We start from the raw sequence: 23,560 nt of genomic DNA on the forward strand, positions 1-23,560 counted from the left end.
TACTCTAAGTGCTGTAAGAACACACACACACACACACACACACACACACACACAAAATAACATGCCTCAGCAGTCTGTCTTTTCAATGCCCTTTAATTATTGAGCAGATGCATGAGAGTGCTGCAGTAACTTTGGAGGACCAGGACATCGGAACGCTGGTGGACAGTTAAGCGCGCGGTAGCCTACATCACGAGCCCTGCGCTTGGTTTCACCGCTCTGCCACACGGATGCATGAAGAAAGTTACTATTTTAAAGAAGTAAACTATTTTTATTTCTAGGAAATACTGAAATGGTGTACTATATTTCAGCAAAAATAGCTCTATACTATGGTTTCTAGATTTTTCCCACATCCAGTACATTTATTAAGTACACTTTAAATAAAAAATAAAGATGCAGACTCAAGAATTAATAGAATAGCTGGTCCAGTATTTATGAGCCCAACGTTACAAATGAGGCAGTCTGGAATATGTCTAACGATCACACAAAGAACACACATTTATATAGTTTTCACAAGTGATTATGTAATCACCCTACCTTCTTTACATACTAGTGTTGGAAATCTCCACTGCAACGTTCAAACATGCATTATTCAGTATATTTAAATTGAGACCCATCATTATGCAATTTGAAACAAGTATGTCCCATTGGATGATTTTCCTGTTTTGTTTGTTTTTAAGCAAAGATGCTGATTCACACCACCACAACATCTACAAGCTGAAGTCTTTCTCCTTCTCCACTCTGTCCGTGGTAAGACTCTGAGCCTTGTTTTCCACAGAACTTCTCAGTCTTGTAGCAAAGGAGATCTTTTTCCAGTACTAATGACGATATTTCTCATGGGGACAGAGTGATCTGTCTTAGACTTACACAGAGGCCTTGAAACCACCTGCATCAGAGCCTCTGTTCCGCACTTACAGACTCAAAAAGGTCTCTGACCTTTACCCCAAAACATTGTATTACTTTATTTATACAATTATCCAATTCTGCTACCATTATCTCCAAATGCAAGGTGTGTTATTAAAAAAAGGTGTTCTCATTCAAACCACCTGGCGTTCATTGCAGTAATATTGTTTCTTTCGATCCATCTCGTGACGTCGTGGCCTTAGCCTAAGACCTGACACGGAAGCCTTCTGAGGCCTCACACTGAAGCCTGCAGGAGCCTCTTCTCCACATAATCCAGTTTATTTTACACCATCCGCATTCTTCTGCTTACAATATCATTTTATTTCCTCAATACTAGGAATTACCTAAATGAAGCGCGGTTTTGCAATGTTTAGCTGTTCGAAAAATACGTCTTGCCAAAAGTAATTACTAGACCGGTGAGACACCCATTTTAACAATCTAGTAATTACCGGCACGTCCGGAATCCGAACGTCGCGTATTCACAATCTTGCGTGAGCTCGCCGCTGCGTGCGTCTGGTGGCTAAACGGCTGCACAAGATGTGGATTTTCACTAGAGCGAAAATAAGTGTTAAACAAGTCACCTATCTAATCTAAGCCCACTTAAAGACGCATATGAGTAAATAATGTTTAAAATTCGTGTATATTTTGCTGATTAGAACTATTTGTTTTTGGAGTGTGTAAAAAGGATCACACACCTAACTTGCTTGTCGGTAGCGCTTGTGTCCACTAGAAGACGCTAGTGGTTCTCTCCAGACTCGTGGTATGCGTAAGTGTTGTGCTTCGCCGAGAGTACGGACGTCTTCACACTCCACAGCATTCACTCATCACCCCTCACGGACGTCTTCACACTCAACAGCATTCACTCATCACCCCTCACGGACGTCTTCACACTCCACAGCATTCACTCATCACCCCTCACGGACGTCTTCACACTCCACAGCATTCACTCATCACCCCTCACGGACGTCTTCACACTCCACAGCATTCACTCATCACCCCTCACGGACGTCTTCACACTCCACAGCATTCACTCATCACCCCTCACGGACGTCTTCACACTCAACAGCATTCACTCATCACCCCTCACGGACGTCTTCACACTCCACAGCATTCACTCATCACCCCTCCGCTTGCGCGCACGCCCCGACATCGCCCCTCCGCTTGCGCGCACGCCCCGACATCGCCCCTCCGCTTGCGCGCACGCCCCGACATCGCCCCTCCGCTTGCGCGCACGCCCCGACATCGCCCCGACATCGCCCCTCCGCTTGCGCGCACACCCCGACATCGCCCCTCCGCTTGCGCGCACGCCCCGACATCGCCCCTCCGCTTGCGCGCACGCCCCGACATCGCCCCTCCGCTTGCGCGCACGCCCCGACATCGCCCCTCCGCTTGCGCGCACGCCCCGACGTCACCTCCTCCGCTTGCGCGCACACCTCAATAAGTTCTCTCGCGCTCCTCCTTTCGCTCAAACCCGCCAGGGTGCGATCCGATGCTGAGAATTGGTCTCCCTCGCTCCCCGACCATATACCGGGTGGTCAGAGCCATATCAGCTGTTCACTGTGGGAGATCCTTCAGAACCGAACGGGGGAAACTGTACAACACAAGTAGCGAGGAAGTTAGACACATTTAGCGTTCAAACAGAACAAAAAAAAAATCCAAATTGTTTTCAAATCAACTGAATATACAGTAGGTTTTTGTTACTGAATGCGCCTCGACTGATATGTTCTGTGAACCAATATAAATCGTATTCTTTCAGACATTCAACAGAAACACCCTGCTGCCGTTTTCGAAGAATACGACCCATTTGAAACGTCCGTCATGGATTTACAAATGCTGACCGAGATCCTGGAGTGTCTGCGAGCTCTGAACGGCACGGCTTTGAACGGGACAGCAAACCTGAGCCTTGAATTTGGCCCCAACAGCATCTGCGGCGATGACCCGCTGGCTCCAAAAGCGCCACCCTCGCGTCCTAAAGGTAAGGTCCCCATGCGCCGCTCCAGAGAGCGGAGACGCGGCGTCCCCGGAATAAACGCGCAGCCTGCGTGCGAGTTCCCCCGAACGAACCGCATCCTTCAGTGGTTAGCAGGGCATCACGTGCCAAAATATTCATTGGGTTGTGGATTTTGCCGTTTTACTTGTTTCTCTGTTTCAGAAAACGTCGGCGACGTATAATCAAACACGTTCACAATTTTCTTTATAATCTCTAAGCTTTTATTTATTTATTTTTTGCTCGAAAAGGTAGCACCTCCTGTATTGCGATAACACACCGTCAGTGCATAAAAATGGATCCGGAAGTTGCTTCCCTACTCTTTTATATCAATTGAAAAGTTAAACGTTAGGGTACGTGCCACGCTTCTAAGGTTAAGGACGTTTTATGGTAAAGCTTGTTCCACTCTACTTTGTGTGTTCTGTACAAAACTAAGTTAAATGACAGGTGGTGTGTGTAAAACGCTCCACAACCCACCGAGACCCTGGCCTGAAGGCAGGCCAGGATACGGCTTGTAAAAAACAAACAAACAAACAACAATAATAATAATGATGATAATATTAATAATAATAATAATAATAATAATAATACTTTGTTGGAGAGCCCACAGACTTCTTGCTATCTATATAAAATGTGGGAAGGGCCCTGTCTTTGGCTCTCCCCGTTATAAATGAATTTTCATGTGCTTCTGAATATTCACTACAGTTTTGGTGAACAATACAATGTCAGTTATGTATAGCCGTATGCACTGAAAAAAACATAAATGATGGACTAATTGGAGTGAAGATTGAGTGTGTGCTTGGGTTACTTTGCACAGCCAAAAGGGACTGTTGGTTTTAAAATGTGCATGTTCAGTGTCATGTTCAGGATTTGTACCTGATGGTAATGACATCCAGAAGGGAGGTTCACTCCTCTATTTCACACACACACACACACACACACACACACACACACACACACACACACACACACACACACACACACACTGTACAACCCTCAGTCAGTAGAATGTGCACTAGAGTCAGGTGCCCTAACCATTGCGCTGTCATCGTCGTCATGACCGTAACGTTTCTGCTGTACTGACTCCACCTCGAAGGCACACATGTCTCGATGATGGGGACAGCGATGATGGGAAGGAAGAGCACTAGGAGTAAGACGCTTCCATCGGTGTGATGAGAATCACAGCAGGGTGATGCAATCGCTTTCTGAGCCAAAATCTGTTCAGCCTTTAGAACGCAGTGATCGATTTCCACACTGCGTGGTGTCTCTAGTACAAAAATCAAGGACTGAAAGTGTCGGCGAATTCTGGTGCATCCCCTCGATTCTCTGTAAATCTCTGTCATTTATTTATCAGATTATATAAAATCATATCAGTCAGACATGCATTTGTTGACACAGCAAAAAACGGATTTCTTTTAAAGCTGTCAATCGATACTCGTCCGAACGTAGAGGGTCTCGGGGGTAGAGGAAGACATATCGTACCACAGATCGGTCTTAACGCTTGGCATCCAGAGGCAGTAGGTACATGGGCAGAGTTCATCATAGAGTTCAGAACACAGGACAGACAAATCTGTGTTCATAACTGGGAAAACGAGCACAGAGCCGGAAACAACACCACAATGAAAGGGCAGCGGAATGGTGCTCACACGGGAGAAACGACAAAACTTAGTCGAGAACCAAGACTAGTGCGGAGGGTGCTGAGTGGGCGGGTCCAGGGTGGGGCTTGAAACAGGAAGTCGGTTAAGCGGCCGAAGTGTAGCTGGGAGGAGATTGTCTTCTTTATAATCCCATAATTCTGTATAATCCCTATATTTTATAATCCCACAATTCTTTGCATTCCCTATATTTTACAATTCAATAAATCTTTATATATTTTATAATCCTTTAATATTTTAATGTAAATGATTAATGTGCAGAAAGCCATCACAGTTGAGCATGGTTTGATGAGAATGGAACATACATGTAGAGAACAGAAATTGTTATATATAACATATAAAAGGCAATTCCTATGAGTATGGTGATTATTATTAATATTATTGTTATTATTATTATTATTATTATTATTATTATTATCCTACTACTGCTGATAATAATTGTTTTTTCCTCTTTAGTTAAAACATCTCAAAGTTTCTGCATTACATTGGGCAGAATACATTTTTTTAGAAATAATACCACAAATATAAAATATGAAATAATGACATAAAATTCAAGTGTCATTGGAATACACACTCACTGGCCACTTTGTTAGGTCCACCTTGATAATACCAGGTTGGGCCCTTTTTTGTCTTCAGAACTGCCTTAATTCTTCGTGGGTGCTTAATTCTTCAAGGTGCTGGAAACAGTCCTTTGAGATTTTGGTCCATATTGACATTACGGCGTTGCACAGGTGCTGCAGGTTTGTCAGCTGCGCATCCATAACGCCAATCTCCCGTTCCACCCAGAAACTGTTGGACTGAGGTCTGGTGACTGCAGACGCCGTTGGGATACAGTGAACTCATTGTCATGTTCAAGAAACCGTTCTAAGATGATTTGAGTTTGGCATCATGGTGTTTTATCTTGCTGTAATTAGCCATCAGTAGATGGGTGGTCTGTAGTCATAAAGTCATCATAGATACTCATGTAGGCATTTAAACAATGCTCAGTTGGGATTAAGGGACCCAAAGTGTGCCAGGAAATTATCCCCAGCTACCATGAGTGGCACTTCCGCTGTAGCTTGTCTGCTTCAAGATACGTCATGTTGTGTGCTCAGAGATGCTCTTCTGCGTACCTCGGTTGTAACGAGCGGTTATTTGAGTTACTGTTGCCTTTCTGTCAGCTCAAACCAGTCTGTCCATTCTCCTCTGACCTCTGACATCAACGAGGTATGTACACCCCGAGAAATGCCGCTCTCTGGATAGTTTTTCTATTTTTCAGACTATTCTCCGTAAACCCTAGAGACGGTTCTGCGTGAAAATCCCAGTAGATCAGAAGTTTGTGAAATTCTCAGACCTACCTGTCTAATGCCCGTGACCACGTCACGTTCACAGTCACGTAAATCACATTTCTTCTCCATTCTGATGCTCTTGATTTGAACTGCAGCAGGTCTTCTTGACCACGTGTACACCCCTGCATGCGTCAGGTTGCTTCCATTTGATTGGCTGATCATATTAGAACAGGTGCATCTGCTAAAGTGGCCGGTGAGTCTCAAAGTTTTGGGACTGGAGTTAATGACCGGTCTGCATTTTCAGGCTTTTTGGCACTCTAGAGCTGGGAAACCATTAACTCATGATTCATATTTCATGGCCATAAGTTGGTCTAGATTTAATGCTAAATTGATTACGTTTCCTAAGTAGGCATGAAGAGTGCTTGTGAGTGAGGTAGGGGTTGCTGGACTAGTTTTTATTGATGGAATTTACACCGACTGTGCTGGTCTGAGCGAACAAGTATTGATTTAGAGGAGCTTTTGCGGTAAAGAGCGCCGTCGTTGACTGTCGGCTAGAACCGGAATAGATCTTAAGAGGCTTCGCCGCAGCGGTCAAACTAAAGCTGTGAGTCCTGTGAGGTCAGCGATGTTCAGGAGTAGTGACATCATAGCGGGGACTCCGACAGGAATAGGAAACAGTGACTCATAGTGGCAGAGTCAGGAAGTAATTTTAGGGGCTACGAGGGAACATACTAAATGAAATCACAGCGTAAAATTAAAATACTTTTATTGCAGCTGTAATGTTTTTGACGTCTTTTTCCTAACTGAACTGAAGAGGAATAATCCCCCATAGTGAAGACTAATCCCCCATAATAAAGACTAATCCCCCATAATAAAGCCTAATCCCCCATAATAAAGACTAATCCCCGATAATAAAGACTAATCCTCCATAATAAATGCTAATCCCCCATTATTAAGCATTTAGAACTATATCTCAGGGTGTTGGCTACACGACCAGCTGCATGTATAAGGGCAATATCCTGATGGAGTTGTGCATTTCTGAACATTTTGCATATTTAAATATTTTTACTTATACTTCAGTATTTTTCTGAGGAGTCTACTATTTTTTTATTTATTTTTTTGCCATTCATATTCAGATACTAAGTCAGTTTCTGGGTATTGTGTTCTGTAGGTGACAGTATCTGGACTGCTTTTGTAATCACATCTCAAGCTTTTCATTTTGCCCCACCTTGTACATGCTGAGTATTGCGTGTTGCTCCCCACAAAGTCTCTTGGGAAAAACTTGTTTGGAGGTCAATGCAGCGTTCCCAAACAATGCGGCGTTCCCAAACAATGCCGTATTCAGGAAGCTCTCGTATCCGGTCGTCAGGTAGATCAATCGCTAGCAGGCTGTCATAAATATCCCCTGCAGTGGCATGAGCTAATGGTGAAGATGATGTCCTCTTTCAAAAGACAGATGTTAATGGTGGTGTGTCAGGGACGACTGTCAGGAACGATTGTCCTCCCTCTTCACTGATAAACACATGCAAGTATTTAAAAGACGCTTTGCATCATTTCATTGTAGTGATATCTGGGACAAATGACTACCTTTCAACAGATCACATTTACTGTGTTGCCTAACGATCTGGGTTAAATCTTTTCCTGGTACAATTAGAGAATGAGCTACGGTTTGATGTATATGGACGACAAACCTGACGCACCCTGCAGTGAGAGAGGGGGTTCTTTCCTAGATGTCGATGTTGAACAAGGGAGAAACGGACAGTGTTGGCGAGGAGAATCATAAACGCGTTTGCAGCAAGTCTGAAAACCGAGGCCGTCTGAATCACCGCAGCGTCTCAGACCTGACAGAAGGTCAGAATGCAGCGCACTATATACACTGAGCCGCACAGATGGATTTGAGCATGTTTACATTTGGAACACAAGCACATGACCGCTATAAGTGGAGTAGAACAGGAGATGGGAACAGAAGTATGTTTGATAGTTAAATGCATATCAGCCCAACGATGGTCAAATATGCAGCGGATTTTCTTTGCGTGTCTTGTGTCAGTGTCAAACGCTCCGATGTGGAAAAAGAACGCAGGTGCACTGGAGCCACCGCAGAAGTTCTCCGAGACCTTACCTGCATCTTCCGTGTGATCCCCCCCGCCAACCGTGCATGTTTAAACCACACTGACACAATTATTGCATTGAGCTTGTATGTGTCCGAACATGTGACGAAAAACCCATGAACAGGCGCTTTTTTGTTCCAATCCGCTCGTGAAATCAGTGGCATTGACGCTGAATCATAAATGTCAACTGTGGCTGGGATGAAGTGGCCAACAGAATGTTAACGCCGGCCGGGCAAAATGCATTGGGCAGGGAAGTGCAGGCAAGCAGGAGCCGAGGAGAGCCGAGGAGAGCCGAGGAGAGCCGCAAAGCTCATCTGGAGAGGAGCGGGGGTGCGCGCGGACACGCGAGGAGATCCAAATTTCGCAGCTCCCTCCTGCTGAAGTGAGCACCCTCAGAGGAACAGCATCGTGGGACCGTGGCAGCAAGTTCACTGACGCCAACCCCCCTCAACCGCTAGCCGAGGTGCCGTGGAGAGGACGCTCGAAGTGACAGGACGGAAGAGCTTGAATTTGACCCACGAGCCATTGGGACAGAGCACATGAAGGGCCTGGGAGACATCCGGAGGCGTGTGGAAGCCAGCGGGTCGTGGTGAGAGAGATGGAGTTAGCAGGAGAGCCTCTGGCAACCCGGGCGCCCCTGTCAGGCCGGATGAGACACAGTGCGTAGCTCGGGGACCCAACCAGAAAACCACGGTTTTGATAAACATGGAATCGGTGCGTTTTACCCTCTGACAGCTCCTAATCTGTTGAGGATAGATTATAGATTAGGTAAGCCTGGGACCCAATATAAGAGGGGATTTATTGCTTGGCACCACGTATGGTAACTTCCACAGAGGGTGTTTATGATGCTGCATCGTTGTAAACATGGAAGAATTGAGCGATGCGTACAGAAACCCGGCAGTGCATACGTACCAGCCCATCCTGACGCTGGACGCCTCGTATACCAGAGATGTGCATGGGTTGCATTTTTGTCTTGGTGGTGAGATGCTTCTGAGGAAGTGCCTTAACGTGAGAGTAGATGAGACTGGGAGGTGTTGTAGGTGTTTTAGTTCTCTCTCTCTCTCGCTCTCGCTCACACACACACGCTGAAGTCTCGCACCAAACTAAGAAATCACATTATCACAGCACTCTGTGTGCCTGAACATCTCTGCTGTATCTAGCTGTAATGACTAAATGCACTTTGTGCTTGTTTTTAGCATCGTAGTGCATGTGTAAGATCCCAGTGATGCCATTGTATTACTTTGGCTTTTTCAGAGGAGTAGACTGAAAGCACATTTGCTCTCTAATGTTTTGAGTGACCGTATAAAGCTCTTAGGGGTAATTGTATTTGATGCTATTGCTCAAACCTAAACAGGCCTCCAGGTCCACGATTTACACCAAAACCAATTCATACACAGACATATTTAATTTCCTTTTATGCAATGTGATTTTCGTAGTAACCATATCAGTTTAATGCAGTGTAACAATTGGCTTTGCTGTTTTTTTCTGTTTAAGCCGAAACACTATGAAACCCCAGTGTGAATCCAGCACATCATTCCACGTTTATTGTGGGAAATGCTAAGTAGTAATAATTGTGCCTGTGTTATCAACCCCACTCTCTGTTTTGATCTCAAGAGTCTTGGGGTGTGTGTGTGTGTGTGTGTGTGTGTGTGTGTGTGTATATGTGTGTGTGTGTGTGTGTGTGTGTGTGTGTGTGTGTCAGAACTGTTTGTAACATTTTCTGCTCACATTACACACACACAGACACAGTCTGCAGTGACATGTCGACTGATTGCAGTTGAGATCACAAAGTCCAAAAGCTCATATCCAAATTCCAGTGGTCTCCTTGATACTTTGACAGTGACTGAACATCACTGATAGGGGGCGGGTACTGTTAAGCACAGGCAACATAATGACTTTGTAATGACATTGTACACAACAGACTCACGTCACAATTTAGGCCGCTTGCTCAGCTCCGTGTATCTGGATGTCAGCAGTATGTGCTCCCACTATCGCCCCTGTTCTGGCTAAACCGAAACACCCAGACTTGAACACGGGACCAGTCAGAGAGTTTAGGCCATGGACATTTTCCCAACAGCCAAGCAAATATAAAATGGATCAGCATCAGTGGTCGTTGTAAGCAGGCCGTAAGCAGGGCTGTAAATCGACGGCAATTGGGTCAATCAATCGGCATGTAAACAAAGCTGGATTTTTAAAAAAAACATTTGCATTCATTATACTGCCCTTGTTGTCTTGAGCCTCTGCTCTTTGCTCACTGAGGACCTCGTGCTCGTCTAGATGGCGCCTGGTGAACTGGAAAGTCAGTAAGAACTCTGAGTTATAAGTCTGGGTCAGACAAGAATGCAGAGCTGACCAAAGCGATTTTCAGGAAGAGAAAGACAATGAAATTGCCGACCAAATCCTCCTAACTTCCTTGTGTTGGACCAGCTGAAAACTAGGTTGTTGGAAAGAGGAAAAATGCATTATTTACATATGAGCCAGGTTTGCTTCTCAGATATGTCCATTTCACATACAGTAAAGTCAATGTTTAACATACCATCTCACGTGTGAAAATCCTACCTCTGTAAATTCTCCTACTTTTAGGTGCCTTAACTAGGATAACCCATTAAACATAATAAAGCAAACAAATAAATAAGTTAAATTAAAGTTACACTTGGTTTTTTGCTTGCATGTGTGTTTGTTTGCTTGTCGTGTTTTTAGATTTTAATTAAATATTACATTACTTGAATTGAAGGCAGGTATTTGTCCAGTTTATTGACCCCAGTCAGACTGAGTCTTCAGTAAGAATTAGACTTCATTGGTCTATTGATAACCAATTAGCATGTTGGATGTCAAGTCTATGGATTATTTGACAGCTACATATTGTGTGAATTATTCTGTGACAGTCTAGATCTTTCTGAGATATTGGCATTTTATTGCCAGCGTTACAAATGAGGGAACTTCTTCCTGATAACATGGCACTAAAGATGGCTCATATGTTGTTTCTTCCACATGTGAATGAAAGATTATTTCCCTACAATTTAAATATTCATAAACTGTCACTTAGTCATTGATTTAGAATTTAAGCAAGTCATTTTCCCGTTAACTCGATGTCTCCCCAAAGTCATTTAGTGAAATGGTCTTTCACTGTAAAACATGCACTGATTAAAACTAATTAACATTTATTGGTGAGAAATTAATCAAATATCATTCTAAGAGGGGGTCTTAAAGTTCTTAAAGGGCTAGATCCTACATATCTCTTCTAGTTTCCATTTTTGGTTGATTTCCACAGTGCTTATGTTGATTTATGTTTCAAAAACAGTCATAATTCATTTCTACAGGACCGTTTCACAACCTTTCTGTATTCCTTACAACTGAGTAGGTCGTGTCTGTTACTGTCTTACCTTTAAGACAGACCTAAACGAGCTCTGTACTGATTGGCTGCCCTGTGCCTCGTTTAAAAGGCCCTGGCCACTGAAACACCTGGAGTGTTAGTGGACTCGGTAGACAGGGCTGTTTAAACACCAGAAACCATGATTTCAAAACAAGCAGTTTTTGCGTCGTAGATTCCATGTACTGTATTCACTACGGAAGTGAACATTTTGAAACTTTCACAGTGTTTACATGTTACTTCAAATTTGTTTATTCTAATAAAGTGAGAGGAAATAGAGTTTTTCAGGATAGACACTTTAACCCACTTATTTACTATTAGTTTACTATTAGTTTGCAATAGCTATGTTCAGCTACATGTGCAGGGGAAAAATGTCTGAAGAAAAAAACCCTAAAATAACTAAACGTTTAAAGGGCAGAAAATCAGGTTTAATTCAAAGGAATATTATTGTATTGGATAAACCATATATGGATCACGGCCTTCTTGTCTAGAGTTTCTGGATTTTTAAGGTTGCTGATTGCCAGTACTGTTACATCTAATGTGTTTAACATGCGCCGTGATATCTGCGTGTCGGCAGTCACATCTTTTGGTCCTCATGTCGAGAAACAAAAAAAACTCCCCCAAAGACTCCTAATGCAAACGACACATCTAGAATCAACTCCACACATTCTGTTATCTCTCTTCTGCATGAAGCGGTAACGTAGCATCTGGCCAAGCAACGATTGGGTTGCCAATTGGCCGATTACCTGTGCCGCCCTGAAATATGCAGTAGTCTGTAGTAAGAACAGAACCAGTAATGAACAGAGCAGAGGGAGGCTGGCAAAATTGCACATACCAACAGATGGGCTGCAGCCTGTGATTGTGCACACATTAAACACAAGATGAAGTAAGGTAGGGGTTAATTTAAATACCCCCAGATACCCTGAGAAGGACAGTCCGCACCTAAACCCCTCAGTCAGTGTTTGAGTGGAACTGCGCTCGAGTACGGAGCCAAACAAAGTGTCATAGATTGTTAGTGTTTGAATGCCGCGTCGCTTCGCTGTGGGTTTCGTTAGGTGGGGGAACGCTCTGTCTCGTTCTCTCTTTCTCCACATCTGTGCCCTGGTCACAACTTGTTCAAGATGACTGCGCGCGCCCAACAGGCCAAACGGAGAGTGATGGTGGGAGTTCTGAAAGCAGATCGCCGTTGCCATCGAAGCCAAGCGTGGATGTAAAATTGTGGGAATTTGATGAAATTTGCAAATGCGGTATCCTGACTGGTCTTGCTCCTCTGTGGTTGCCGAGCTGATTTTAAAGGCCGGATAACTGTTCATGCACAAACAAACTAAACAAAATAATAACCAACATTTAAATAAGAACACTGGTTACGAGACAGTAAAAAGCGTCGACGTAGCATTTTCATATTAGATATTTGATAAGATATCCAATATTTTAAGGTTTTAATGTCAGTCACACAATATTTTAAATTTTTGCGTGTAAATGTTTAGAGATCTGAGAGACAAGAGTGGCAGGAATTGTCATTACAGGGAATTGACATTCCAGACATCCGTGGAATGACTGGTACACTAGTGGAAGGATTTCCACAACGCTGCAATCCGTTAACCGTCTGCATAGCCCGTTTCCCAGAGGAACCGCGGTGTTAAGATGATCTTAAACACGAGGGAGAGTGTTCAGGACGCTGGTCCCTCTACTATTTAACGATGACCTTTGTGTCGCGATGCCTTTAGGAATTCAGCTGAAGGCAGAGCCGAGACAGAGGCTGCAGGAAGCCAGCACGCGACTCACGTAGAGGTGGTCTGCATTGATTTTAAGAGCTCAGTTGGTTCCTAACAAGATAAGATTCCTCGCTTGTCCATAATGCTCTCTGCTCATTGTCTAACACTGATTACTTTCTGTAGCTGGAGTCCAGAAGGCACTACATGTTTTACATGTATGTATAAGATATATATTTCAGTAAATGCATTTAGAGCACAGTAAGTTTTAAACGCCCATTTTCATCGCTTTTTGCCAAGCGTTTGTAGTAAGACTATATAGATTGCATTGAATGGAAAAATCCATATTTTTTCCTGTTTTGATATTTTGTTTTGAGAGGGTATATCATACTTGCAATTTGAGAGTGTCTTCAAAAAATTGAATCACTGCAATTATTAGGGAAGTTTTATATTGCAGCAGTCTGTATGTATTCCAGAAACTCTTCATATGCGCATACACTACAAAAATATAAGCTTCTGGTGCAAGTTCGGTGTGTCATTCCAAATGCCAGCACGCAGCTCTGCCAGTAATTTGTGTCCCTGCGTCCTCATAGATCAGAGCTAATTACGGCGCGATTAACCGCTGGAGAGGAAATAACCGATTATGCCATTTGCAACGGCGCTAATCAAGCAGTGCTTCATGTGCTGAAAGTATCAGACCCTGAAAAGTGGAGCGAGTCTGGCAGGGCAGAGGCAGCTCGGATCCTCACTCGTCATTACTGCGTTTATATTCTCCAGCATGTAATAATTAGCAAAGGTGAACTTAATTAGTCTTCTCATCCTCTCAGAAAGCAATGTACAACGGGACATTCGCAAATAAAATTAAATTGTTAGATTTTTATGAAGAGGCATCACCAATAGCACATGTTTTATTTTATGGCTTTTGGTTCCAACAAAAAAAATGTAACGTCATCTAATCTCATATCGTCTGGTTCGAAGACTTGAGTTAAGACAAGCTGCGTATTTCTATAGTGTTGATGAAGTTAAGCAGCAACTCTGTGTCTGTAACTGCTGTGTAGGTTTGCTTAGTTTTACTTTATTCTAGCTTGCATTTTATATTCATTGTTCCACACAGTTTCATGAGCCCAGTCAATTGCGTGGTTTTCAACAATTTTTCGCTTACTTCAAAGACCAAGCTTCTAACTCGCTGCATTCTTTCAGGTGACGGCTTACGTGAAAATCACTGGACAGTCAAACCCTGAGCAGAAACGCGATTCAAAGGTACAGAGATTGTGGCCGAGCGTGTTCAGACGCGTCAACCCCGGGCCAGCCGTGGCTGGGACGTTAAGAATGAGAGCGCTTCTGTCATCTGGCTCAGTACTGATGGCCAGTGCAGGACGGCTGGAATCGTCTCCGCGTCTCTGAAGTCTGGCTCTGTGCTGGCAAGGGCCGGACTGTAGCTGCACGTGTTGATTGATAAGTCACGCGAACTCCTCGGCAAGTCCTGCGTGCCAGGACGTTTAAAACAAAGAAGATTAATGTCAGTCACAGGCCTAACAATAAAATGAACTATGTTACCATTGCCACATGCTATCAGCATTTTAGCTTGGGAACATTATGCTTGTAGCTTTGTTTCCTGGTATAAGACCAGCGCAATGTAGTGGAAGCTTCTGGATAAACCTGCCTGTGTTCTTCTTCACAGTTCACTTTCCAACTCTGCCTTTTCCGTCACAGTCTTTTCACGGTCATCATGTCTCTTGCATCTTTTCCAGAGATGGATTCGGTTCGGATCCTGCTATATTCCCTCATCTTCCTGCTCAGCGTTTTTGGCAACCTGTTGATCATCGTGGTTTTGGCGGTGAACAAACGCATGCGGACGGTCACCAACTCCTTCCTTCTCTCGCTGGCACTGAGTGACCTGATGACGGCGCTGTTCTGCATGCCCTTCACGCTCATCCCCAATCTTCTGGGCGACTTCATCTTCGGAGCCGCCATGTGCAAGATCGTGGCCTACCTCATGGGTGAGGCTACCAGCTTATCCTGGACACTCGGGTTTATCGAGCTGTTGCGCAATACCTGTTTGTAGGGTTTAGAGTAGGAGAAGACAGATCTGGGGAAAAAGGGATCGCGTGGACACCCAACCCGAAGGCGATGATTGAATGTCTAGCTACGCGGATATTTGCCGTCAAAACGAGAGAGAAAAAGCTGAGCAAACCCGTGTTGGAACAGACGGGCGAGATGCTCGCGTGAGATTAGATAGAAAAGTTTTATTCGAACAGTAATTTAGAGTCTTGTTTTTCCCCCCATGCTTAAATTTCATTAACTTTGAAATTTCATGAGTGGGGTCACAACTTCGTTGCATTCGAGTTGAGTCGTGAGTCATCAGAAGTGAATTTTCATCTCGTGTGTGTGTGTGTGTGTGTGTGTGTGTGTGTGTGTGTGTGTGTGTGTGCGTGCATGCACATTCATCCGTTAAGTTGGACATTTTTATGGATCACTATTTGTAAATGAAGGCGAAAGCAAAAACTCGTCTAGCCAGTTCACACTCCCACATCAGAGATTTAGAACTGTAAAAATGGAGAATGTCTGACCCCGTACCACGCTAAGCGGCAGATCGCTTCTCCAACGTCTCACTAAGAAAACCTCTGACTGTTTTCAAATGGTTTCTTTTTTCCCTGCTACACTTCGAGTCACTGTGGTATTATTAGACTGGTGCAGTGCGCTGAACTGAGTTTGGGCCCTCCTTACTCAGAGCTGTACACGGCAACGCAAGCAGCACCCAATTCCTGCCCCCGGTTACCTGCCCCTGGCTACCTGCCCCCGGCTACCTACCCCCGTTTGGTGAAGGTAGACAGAGAAAAGACAGAAATCCATTTTTGTCTCCTTTAGTTCCTCAGGTTATGATGCCGGGCGAATACCGACATAGTCTGCGCAGTGTTTGAGAAGTGATAAGCTGACCCAAAGCATCAAGCGTGGCGTGTGAAATAACCAAGGCTCTCTCAGCTGGTTCCATTTATCCCTGATCTGGTATTGAAATGTGCACTGTGAAGTGAGTTTATCAATCACTGCAGCTTAGCAAAGTGCTCAGAGTGACTGCCTTCCAACTCCTAAGTCCTCGTACGCAGCAAAACGAAAGTGCGTGTTTGAAATCTGCCTCTTTATGCCGCAGGGATCTCAGTCAGCATATCAACCTTCAGCCTTATGGCGATAGCCATCGAGAGGTACAGTGCCATCTGTAACCCTCTGAAGTCCCGCGCTTGGCAGACCCGTTCCCATGCCTACAGGGTCATTGCCGTGACCTGGGTCCTGTCCTTCCTCATCATGACCCCGTACCCAGTCTTCTCTACGCTCATCCGCTACACCAAACCCAACAATCTGACAGGACACATGTGTCGTCACGACTGGCCAATGGAACAGGTGAACCAGGCTTGGTGAGTCATTTCTTCAGCGTTTTACTGAAAATGAAGTGTGTGTCTGATAGGAGGAAAGACGAAGAGTGTAGAGTTTCACAGCGGCGTCTGGACTTATTTGCGTGTAATCTGCATGGTGGACGAGCGAGTCTGATTGTTGAGAGCCCCACACGCACAGGACCATGGCAGTATTCTCCGGCTCATCGCATCACTGCAGTTATTTGGGTTGCCAGAGATGTAAGCGACTTGTGTCGGAAATATTTCCCTTCCCTCAAGGACAGCGGGAGTGCTGAGATCTAGACAGGCCACATAGTCCAGAAAAGGTCAAAAACAGTGAGAGGATTTGCTTGGTATTCAACTGCCATCTGAATCCGTTTTAGTGTATCGTGGACACAAGTGTATTGATTTTAGTGGATTAATCATTTACTTTTTGTGTGTTAAAGTAGAAAATGGGTGCTAATGTCTGTTCTGTTTAACATCTCATTTGTCTACTAAATAACCGGCTTTTCACAAAGTGAATCAAATGCATTTTAACAGGAAAAAGCCCAATTTGCACTTCATACCCAAGAGTGCATGCTTGACATTTTCCCAAATCAATGCATGGAGATTATTGGGTGGGGGCACAGCATTAATGATTTAATCCCACCTTAGAGTTGAGAGTCAGAGAGGCCTTGGGCTCCGATTAGCATGAAAGTGTTGTTCATTCTGGTTAAACCTGAGCTTAAAGAATAAACGTTTTGTCTGCACGTCACAAAAAGCTAAGAGGCTAATTTCGGGTAATCTTGCGTGACTCCAGCAGTGCTAACAGTTGCCGTTCTTTTCTCAGGTGCATCCTGTTACTCTTTGTTCTTTTTTTCATTCCCGGGGTGGTGATGATCGTTGCCTATGGCCTTATATCCCGCGAGCTGTACCGTGGAATGCGGTTTGAGATGGACCAGAGGAAAGTCCAGTGTGGTGAGTTCAACAAATTCGTTTACCTCCTTTTAATGACCACCACGTAACCTGTGAGGAACCCGTGAAGGGTTTCTACAGCGAGCTCATCCCCAAGGACACATTAGCTGAAGTTCTCTCTGGTTTCTATAAATGGAAATGGCCGTCTGCCCGGAAAATGCCAGTTGAAACTTGGTCAACGGGACTTAAATTCAAAAGTAAAGAAATGTGAGACAGAATTCCTAAAAATGTCTGACCATAAATGAAAATATTTTAGATAACTTGCTCTGTTTATGCTTTTGAATGGTTGCAAGAATCCGGTAGAGTACTGAACCCCCTTGGCTGTGGTAAATAAGTGGCACTCTGTTAGCGTTATAAATATGCCTTCAATATGCCTCTTGACTCACCTCTTAAAATTACCCAATCACAGCCACCATCCACGCTGCTCTTATTAGTGCATCACTGCTCGATTCCCAGAATGTCATTTCCCATCACATATTTGCTGCTAATAATCCTTGCAAATGGATTTGAACTCTTGAATCTAAAAATACCACTTGCGGATCTTGAGTAGTTTGTTTTTCCTCTACTCTTTGACTCATAGCTCTAAATGACTGTCTCCCCAAGTTTTATCCAAGTTTTAAACTTGACAAATTCTATTCTGGTGTAGAAAATGTGGGATTGATCAGTGAACCTTATATCTTTTTTCTTGACATCATACGTGGCTGTTTCAGGGATGGTGTATCTGGCTCTGTGCCCTGTAGACCCCGTTTAATGCCGTTGTGTTGGTCTCTCCATCCAGTCACGAACAACGGCACCGCTTCCGTGCTCTCCGACGACGGAGACGGGTGCTACATTCAGGTGTCGAAGCGTCCCAGCTCCATGGAGATGTCTGCCATCACCCTAACCAGCTCTGCCAAGGTGGAGCGTCTGCGCAGTAACACGTCCGAGACCACGCTGATGGCCAAGAAGCGCGTGATCCGCATGCTGATCGTGGTGGTGACCGTCTTCTTTGTCTGCTGGATGCCGCTGTACTCCGCCAACACGTGGAAGGCCTTCCACCCGCCCTCTGCCAAGCGTGCCCTCTCCGGCGCCCCTATCTCCTTCATCCACCTGCTGTCATACACGTCAGCCTGCGTCAACCCCGTCATCTACTGCTTCATGAACAAGCGCTTCCGCAAGGCGCTGCTGACCACCTTCGCCTGCTGCTGCGGCGGCCCGTGCGCACGCCGCCGGATCCGGGAGGGCGGCGAGGACGACGCGACAGCCGCCGCCGGCTCCATGTCCAAGTTCACCTACACCACTGTCAGCACCGTGGGGTCCTGCTGACTCCCTGAGTGGGACAGGTGGACACTGGATTGGGGACAGCTGACCTCTGCATGCATTAGGAGAGGGTGCTGCTGTCTGAGGTACTAGCAACACTAGTATCAGCATGTTAATCATCACCCTTGATCACTTAAATTATTTATGATTGACCATGTTTCTGCATATGTACATGTATTCGTCTGGGTTTTTAAATATCTATCATGAGTTTGTGGCGTGTATTTGAAATGCCGAATTAGTATTCGTTTTGCTGATGTTTTCAGTGTGTTCAGTGGGTTAATAGTTTTTAGTGTTTGACAGTGACGTATAAGTTAGGGTTCAGAGGTTAAGAGAGATATAATAACGCTTAAGCCTTCATGACCAGGGAACCAACCCTCTACCCTACACACCCCTAGCCTACGTGTTCCCCACACACTCCGCTGCTGGGAGCAGACAGTAACCTCCACGCCATGGGCTTGTGAGGTCAGGCTGAACTCATCCAGGACTGTCACGGATGTGTGGGCTGACGGATGACTGCTTCTGGACATTACATATCTTTAAACTGATTAAAACTATGCGAGAGCTGCTCCATCAAATACAGCTAAGTGCACACGGGGAGGTGGAACTAAAGGAAAACCCTATTCTTCTCGGCGAAGGTTTCCCCGAAGATAAGTGGGGAGGCCACTCTCTTTAATGCTCTAGCCTCGCCAGAAAAGCAAAATGCAAGATTAAATGCCACAGATCCTATTCACGGGGACGTCAGCCTCGGGTCTGTGTGGCTCTTCCTCTGCTATGTAAAAACGAGATCTTTTATATTAGTTTATTTCTTCTCTTGTCCTGTTTTGTGCTAGCCCGTTCAATCATGCCAGCTACTCCTATGGACCACATCTAAAACCATACTGACGGATCATTCCAAGCATCAATTCACGGTGTGCTGTTTAAAAGGGGTAGGGGAGGGGCTATGAGAAAGGGGTGTGGCTGTGAATTGGGGGGTGTGGCTGTGAGTAGACACCACCCACTTTCCCTTTGTTTTTTCTTTCCTCCCTCGCTCCCTTTCTGTCTCGCTGTGTCTCCTCCCCAGACTCCTGTCTGCAAGCTCAGGTCCGATTATGGCACTGCCCAGACCTCCGGCGCGCTCCTGCAGGGAATTCCTAAAGCTCTGACCCTCCGGACTCAGGCCTGTAACGGCGTATTCCTGGATCCGTCACAGCCTGGGTTAGCGGCTGTTTGCTCAGGCTCACGCAGGGATTAGTGTGCCAGGGTTCATTACTTGGTAACATTTCCCAGCAGCCTACTGTGTTCTTGGCGCTTTTCCATTTTGGACAGGTACGAGCCGTGATAGCTACGCATGACGTGGGTTATGTCTGACAGCGAAGCAGTGTTTTAAGCCACTGCGCTACTCGGACATCCAGAACATACCCGTGACTGACCAGAGCCGAGTAATGTCTGGTTTTAGCGACATGTCCGAGTGTTTTTGTAGTGCGGCGTGGGGTGAACTCAGGTGGTTTACCACGACGTGACATTTAGAAACACGTGAGCTCAAGCACTGTGTTAACAAAAGCAGTACAGAAATATCTAATATCGTTGCAGCACACGTGTACTCAGAGAGCAGGTTAATCTAGGTAAGCACGGGTAAACCCGAAAGAGTACATACGTAGAGTCCTTGAGAAGGAATTTCCAAATCCGTGCATTCATAGGTATTAGCTATTAACATACATATTAAAGCAGGACGTACCAGAAGCAGGTGTCAGAAATAATCCTTGATGTATGAACGGGTGAGAGAACGCATGGTCGATGTCTTACCCACTGGATGTAACATAGACACATCTGGTTGAAACCAGTGTGTTTCTCAGAGTAGGGGTATTATATGGATTTATATTAAGACGTATAAAATAACGGACAGCATAGGTACGAGAGGGGCTTTGTGCTTCAGTGACAGACCCCAGATCCGCCACACCTCCTCGGAGAAGCTGAAGGTTAGAGTTTTAACCTTTTATGAAACTCTTTCATTGCATAAGTATTCGACAGAGCGCCTCCTGTGAATCAAACAGTACAGTTCAATTGGAGGTAGTTAATTGAATGTCATTATGAAGGAACGATATGAGGTCCATAAACGGCTAGAAACGTTTTTGTATTTGGAGACTGGGGGCACTTTTGCCTGTGGAAACTTCCTGGTGGAAATGAGACATGCAGTGCATGTCCAGACGTCACAGAGGCCAAATCTATCTCTGCGTCCTCATTAACTCTCTGCTCTCGTGAGTTCTTCTAGCTCGGATGCCTTGGCTGAAGATAGGCTGCACTGTGAAAGGTTGATTTCCCCACGGAGTCTTTATGGACGTTTGGTAGCGAGACGCTATTCTAGCCCAAAGAATAAGCCCGTTTTATGACGGTCGATTGCTTTCCTCTGATTAATAAGCTATATAAACACCGTCAGGGAGTATATGGCTGGGGTCTAACGCCTACCCAACAAATCCATCTCCTGTCCGCTCTCTGGATTATATGGGCCGGTGCAAGAACAACTTCATCTCGCCCGGAGGCACTGCATTTCCTAGGAGGCAGGTTTGAACCCAACAATGTCTGGGTGCAGGGTCAAAGCGCGTGCTTGACAAAAGGTGAAGTCCGGTTTCACTGAAGCAAAACATGTTGAAGTCATTGACGGCACCATGGAAGAGTCGATCGGGAAGTGAAAAAAAGGCCAGAGAAAGGCTCCACTTTCCTTTTGCTCAGAGTAGTAGCTTGATCCCGCCAGGACGGTAGCAATGGAGTAGGAAACACTTGACCACGAAGGGTTAATGCACACCCTGAGGCACCCGCGGAAACGTGCCGAGTTGGTAGAACTTTCATAAAATGAGCAGAAAAAAAGTATAAATATAAATACAATTAGAAGGCTGCTGTGTTGTTACTTCTCTTTGAAGCCTATTTTAATTTAATTGTAATATTTTTAATCAACAGTTGCTGGTTTTCAAAATGCCACAATGACTAGATGGACGATTTGTTCTGTTTTGCTGATGTATTGCTGTTAGTTACACAGGACAGCGTGGTACAGAAGAGCTCCATCAATGACAGCCTGCTAAGTGGAAAGACTAAACAAATCTCTTCCTCTCATTTCTGTTTTATAGAAGTGCCAATTGTCCTCACTGGTAATTAAACATCTAATTATTTCGTGAGAAATGCATTTTGCAAGTTGTAGTTTAATTTAACTCACATTTAAGTAACAATTGAAAATCGATTCCCTCCTTTGCAGTGGGTGGTACAGGTTTATGGTCTGTAATATTTTGAGTGTGTAGTGTTCTTTTGTGTTTAATTGTAAGAATTAGAGAAGGCATTTCTTTTCAGAAACAACATGTAGGCAAAACCAAGCGAAGTAGCCAATAGGAGCCTTTATCACTTGTGTGTTCAGTCTTGACATGACAAAAAATATTTGAATGTTATTTCTGTTGTAAATGTGAACATTTAGACAGTGTTACCTATTTGAATATCAAAGCAGAGATGGATGATGTGTTTGGACTGTATTCTGATGTAACGTCCAGCCTCAGAATAAAACACAAACTGGAGCATCGTAGTCTGCAGGCCACCAATGCTTTAAAACTCTCTGTGTGTGTGTGTGTGTGTGTGTGTGTGTGTGTGTGTGTGTGTGTGAGTGCACACAGCAAAAATGGCTAGATCACAGGACTGATAAAAGCTAATGGCAGAACCAAAAACAGGGAAAATTGGGCATGCGTGTGTGTGTGTGCGTGTGTGTGTGTGTTTTTATACGGGTATGTGTTGTCTAATCTTGTGTCTGCCTCTCAGTATGAAAACTCAAATGACTAGATTTGACTAGATCTTGATCTAGTCACTGTCCTGTGTGACCCAACCATAACCCTGTGTGACCCAACCATAACCCTGTGTGACCCAACCATAACCCTGTGTGACCCAACCATAACTCTAACCCTGTGTGACCCAACCATAACGCTAACCCTATGTGACCCAACCATAACCCTGTATGACCCAACCATAACTCTAACCCTATGTGACCCAACCATAACCCTGTATGACCCAACCATAACTCTAACCCTATGTGACCCAACCATAACCCTGTGTGACCCAACCATAACTCTAACCCTATGTGACCCAACCATAACCCTGTGTGACCCAACCATAACTCTAACCCTATGTGACCCAACCATAACCCTGTGTGACCCAACCATAACTCTAACCCTATGTGACCCAACCATAACCCTGTGTGACCCAACCATAACTCTAATCCTATGTGACCCAACCATAACCCTGTGTGACCCAACCATAACTCTAACCCTATGTGACCCAACCATAACCCTGTGTGACCCAACCATAACTCTAACCCTATGTGACCCAACCATAACCCTGTATGACCCAACCATAACTCTAACCCTATGTGACCTAACCCTAACCCTAACCCTGTATGACCCAACCATAACTCTAACTTACACAGACACATATACACACATGTACACACACACACACACACACACACACACACACACACACACACACACACACACACATACATACCAACACAAAGAATCAAGTCACTCATAATATTCAAACTGCATTATTAAGGTAACAACCACACCTGAATTATACCTGAATAAAGGATTCCTTACTGGTTCAAATAGCCTTAGTTTGTAAGGGCCTGGTGTTCATATAAAACAACCAGAATAATTGTGACTCAGGAGAAAGAAAAGACCAGAGAAGATGTATGACATACATATTAAAGAACAAGAGCTTGTGTGTGTGTGTGTATGTGTATGTGTATGTGTATGTGTATGTGTGTGTGTGTGTGTGTGTGTGTGTGTGTGTGTGTGTGTGTGTGTGTGTGTGTGTGTGTGTGTGTTGGTGTGTGTTGAGGTGTGTGGGAGTGAGAGAAAGTTTTTACAGATTGAGAAGCAGTACCTCACAACCCCACAACTGTGTGTGTGCG

General features: G+C 44.7%; 1 protein-coding gene across 3 annotated transcripts; it reads left to right on the plus strand.

Moving 5' to 3' along the window:
- Positions 1-34: 34 nt before the first annotated feature.
- On the plus strand, positions 35-22,172 carry cckbrb (cholecystokinin B receptor b). Of its 3 annotated transcripts, XM_081720589.1 has the most exons (7): positions 35-257; positions 678-747; positions 2,657-2,875; positions 14,752-15,000; positions 16,149-16,410; positions 17,216-17,343; positions 18,119-22,172. In XM_081720589.1, exons 3-7 carry the CDS (start codon positions 2,719-2,721, stop codon positions 18,643-18,645), a joined length of 1,323 nt encoding a protein of 440 aa, XP_081576715.1. In that variant the 5' UTR covers positions 35-257; positions 678-747; positions 2,657-2,718; the 3' UTR covers positions 18,646-22,172. The 3 variants fall into 3 exon arrangements, with proteins under 3 accessions (XP_081576715.1, XP_081576714.1, XP_026877905.2); XM_081720588.1 differs by lacking the exon at positions 35-257 and having other exon boundaries at positions 449-747; XM_027022104.3 differs by lacking the exons at positions 35-257; positions 678-747 and having other exon boundaries at positions 2,371-2,875.
- The last annotated feature ends 1,388 nt before the right edge of the window (positions 22,173-23,560 follow it).

The sequence above is a fragment of the Electrophorus electricus genome, chromosome 9 (assembly GCF_041902795.1).
Source record: "Electrophorus electricus isolate QZ-2024a chromosome 9, ASM4190279v1, whole genome shotgun sequence".
In the NCBI taxonomy this organism is placed as follows: domain Eukaryota; kingdom Metazoa; phylum Chordata; class Actinopteri; order Gymnotiformes; family Gymnotidae; genus Electrophorus; species Electrophorus electricus.